The sequence below is a fragment of the Echinops telfairi genome, unplaced genomic scaffold (genome assembly GCF_000313985.2).
Source record: "Echinops telfairi isolate 266 unplaced genomic scaffold, ASM31398v2 ScPeMD7_7461;HRSCAF=8499, whole genome shotgun sequence".
In the NCBI taxonomy this organism is placed as follows: Eukaryota; Metazoa; Chordata; class Mammalia; order Afrosoricida; family Tenrecidae; genus Echinops; species Echinops telfairi.
Genome location: NW_022111361.1, coordinates 7,029,956 through 7,032,429, shown reverse-complemented (window position 1 = coordinate 7,032,429; position 2,474 = coordinate 7,029,956). Strand labels below are relative to the sequence as shown.

Below are 2,474 nucleotides of genomic sequence, written 5' to 3'. Positions count from 1 at the left end.
TTTTACATTTCTAAGCCGCATTTTTAAGGGAGAAGGGGAGAGGGATGAAGACAGGGGAAGGAATCGAACACTCTTCAACAGAAGAGGAGCTAATTCATGGCTCTTACCTGCCCTAAAGCAGGCGTTTTACTGAATGTGTAATTTTAGGTGAGGCACTTGACAGCATTTATAAATTTAGGGAGGAGAATTATCTAGCATCATTATGTGGCTAACTAAATAAGCTGCCATATATGCAAGAACTTACGGGCAACCTAGCACAGAATAAATATTTGCTAAACATTAGTTCTACTGGCATTAGGGGGTGGGGTGGGGGGGTTGTGGAGAAGAAGCCAGCTCTTTCTGTATTTTCTTTTTCATTTTTATCTACTCATTATAGATGTTTATTGGAACAACCTAAAGCATCTATTTTATAATCATAAAATAGTAGAGCTGAGAGAGAGTTCTGGGGCTCATCTGGCCCAGTGTCCCATTTCCCATTAGAAAAACTACAGGCCAGATAAACACAATGACCTGGACAAGATCCCCAGGGGTGGGTAGGTGGGTGGGTGGGGGTGTTGAGTTTAAGTTTCAGGTCCCTTAACCTTCCCAGCTCTATGCCGCCCCCACCCCCACCCCCGCACCGTCCCCTGTACACCCACTGGGCATTCAATACCACAGAACTGGTTTCTTTAAAGTGAAAAAAAAAATTCAAATCAACAATTGATAACTAGCCAAACTGACCCACCTCACTTTGCATCTTTTGAGCCTCCTTTGAAGCTTGATATGATGGGGTCTCCACAAATTCAAGCATGGATTTTCCCTTGTTTTTCTCATAGTCTTCTTTGTATTTAACCTTCAGTGAGAAAAAGCAAAAAGGGGTAGAAAACAGATGTAGATCTCGAAAGCCTTTATACAAATAGAGCCAAGGACAATTGACAGAAATCCAAATTTAATCATGTGTTTCGGTAGCTCTCTAGGTCCTGTGGTTAATGTCACATACAAGAACTGGTAACATATAAAATTATACTGAGGTGAAAAAATAACTCGTGACTTCCTATTAGTGTAGTTCTGGACACACTTGTATAAAGCACTTTATCAAATCGTTGGGCTTATCTTGAGACACAGCAATCTGAAGCTTTGAATGTCTGTCAGACATAAACTAGAAGGAAAACACATGTGATTCTCTGTTGCAAAGAGTGATGCAAAATGTTAACAGATTCTAGAAGTGACGTCTGCAACTATTTAAATAGGGGATTAAAAAAATTAGAAACCCCTTCCAAAAGTATTTTGGGACAAATAGTTGGAAGGGATGTGGGTCAAGAAGACACTGAAAGACAGTTTTCCTTGGGAATTCCACTTACAATTCAACCTTGCATCTGAAACATAAATCTTCATTATGAGACGTGACCCACTGTTTAATCAATTCCCATGATTAAGTGTTGTACCTCTATTGTAATATAGGGCGCAAGCTCCTCCTGACCCAAACAATGTACAGAAAGCAGGGTCTGGAGGGTTCCAGAGCACTGTGAGTGTTCTCAGGACACACGTTCCTCTCAGTGCGTTCCCAGCTGCAGAAGCAGGACCCACTGAGCGGGGGCGCATGAGGTGGTGCCCGCCTTGGCAGGGGTACCTGGCTCTGGAGCGTGGCATTGCCTTTATGGTGCAGGTGTTCCGCAGCGTCCATGTCAAAATGGTACAGTCCTTTATTTTCCTCAAAGTGCTTTTTATATTCCCGCTGAAAGACAGAACATGATAATAAATTCAGAATGAAAGGGGCTAATGGATGGGAAGCAATTACTACTGAGGACTGCAACCCAGAACATACAAGCCCAAAGGCGTGGCAAAGCTGTTGTTAAGGTGCCAGAGCAGTAGCCGTCTTGGGAGACTTCCGAAACTGAGGTCAAGAGCAAACAAAAGACGGACCGTTCTACGCGGCTAAGTAAACGGCATAGGAAATACTCATGCTAGCAGGGGGCAATCCGCAGTCTACGCAGCATAAAAAGGCCACCCCAACAGCCGAGAAGCAGCCACGGAACAGCCAGCGTAAATACACGTGCAAATACGCAAGGTGGTGAAATAAAGGCGCTCTAGCACGCCCCTACCATAAAAAAGAAATGCGTGTAACTGCGCAAACAAGAAGAGAGGGAGCCCCGGATTGGCTCAAATGGTTACACATTCAACAACTAGCCAGAAGGCTGAAGGTTTGACCCCACCCAGAGGTGCCGCATTAACAGGAGGGTGATCTGCTTCCCAAAGGTCCTAGCTTGGAAAATGGTCCGAGGCTGATCGAGTCAGCACTTTTTGACTCACCAAGTCAGCATTGCCTCTACAGCCAGGAGCAGCAAGAACCCAAGAAGAGAATGAAGGGTCACTGAGGTGGTTAGTTTACTGTGTCAGCCTGGCCGATAAACACGTGGGGCTAATTGAAGGGCGGAGGGATAAATGGCTTGGTGAGCCTCGCCTTTCTAGTCTGGGGTTTATTGCTTTCTGATGGT

General features: G+C 44.7%; 1 protein-coding gene across 9 annotated transcripts in view; it reads right to left on the bottom strand.

Moving 5' to 3' along the window:
- NEBL (nebulette) overlaps window positions 1–2,474 on the bottom strand; it is a 463,302-nt gene that overhangs the window by 85,035 nt on the left and 375,793 nt on the right. For 7 of the 9 annotated variants that reach the window (XM_045300212.1, XM_045300217.1, XM_045300216.1 and 4 more), the window contains 2 exons: window positions 1,610–1,714; window positions 725–832 (listed from right to left, as the gene is read on the bottom strand). The exons of the other annotated variants lie outside the window; for them this stretch is intronic. In XM_045300212.1, coding sequence (XP_045156147.1) covers window positions 725–832; window positions 1,610–1,714 — 213 coding nt within the window. The remainder of the gene's footprint in view (window positions 1–724; window positions 833–1,609; window positions 1,715–2,474) is intronic. 9 annotated transcript variants of the gene reach the window in all.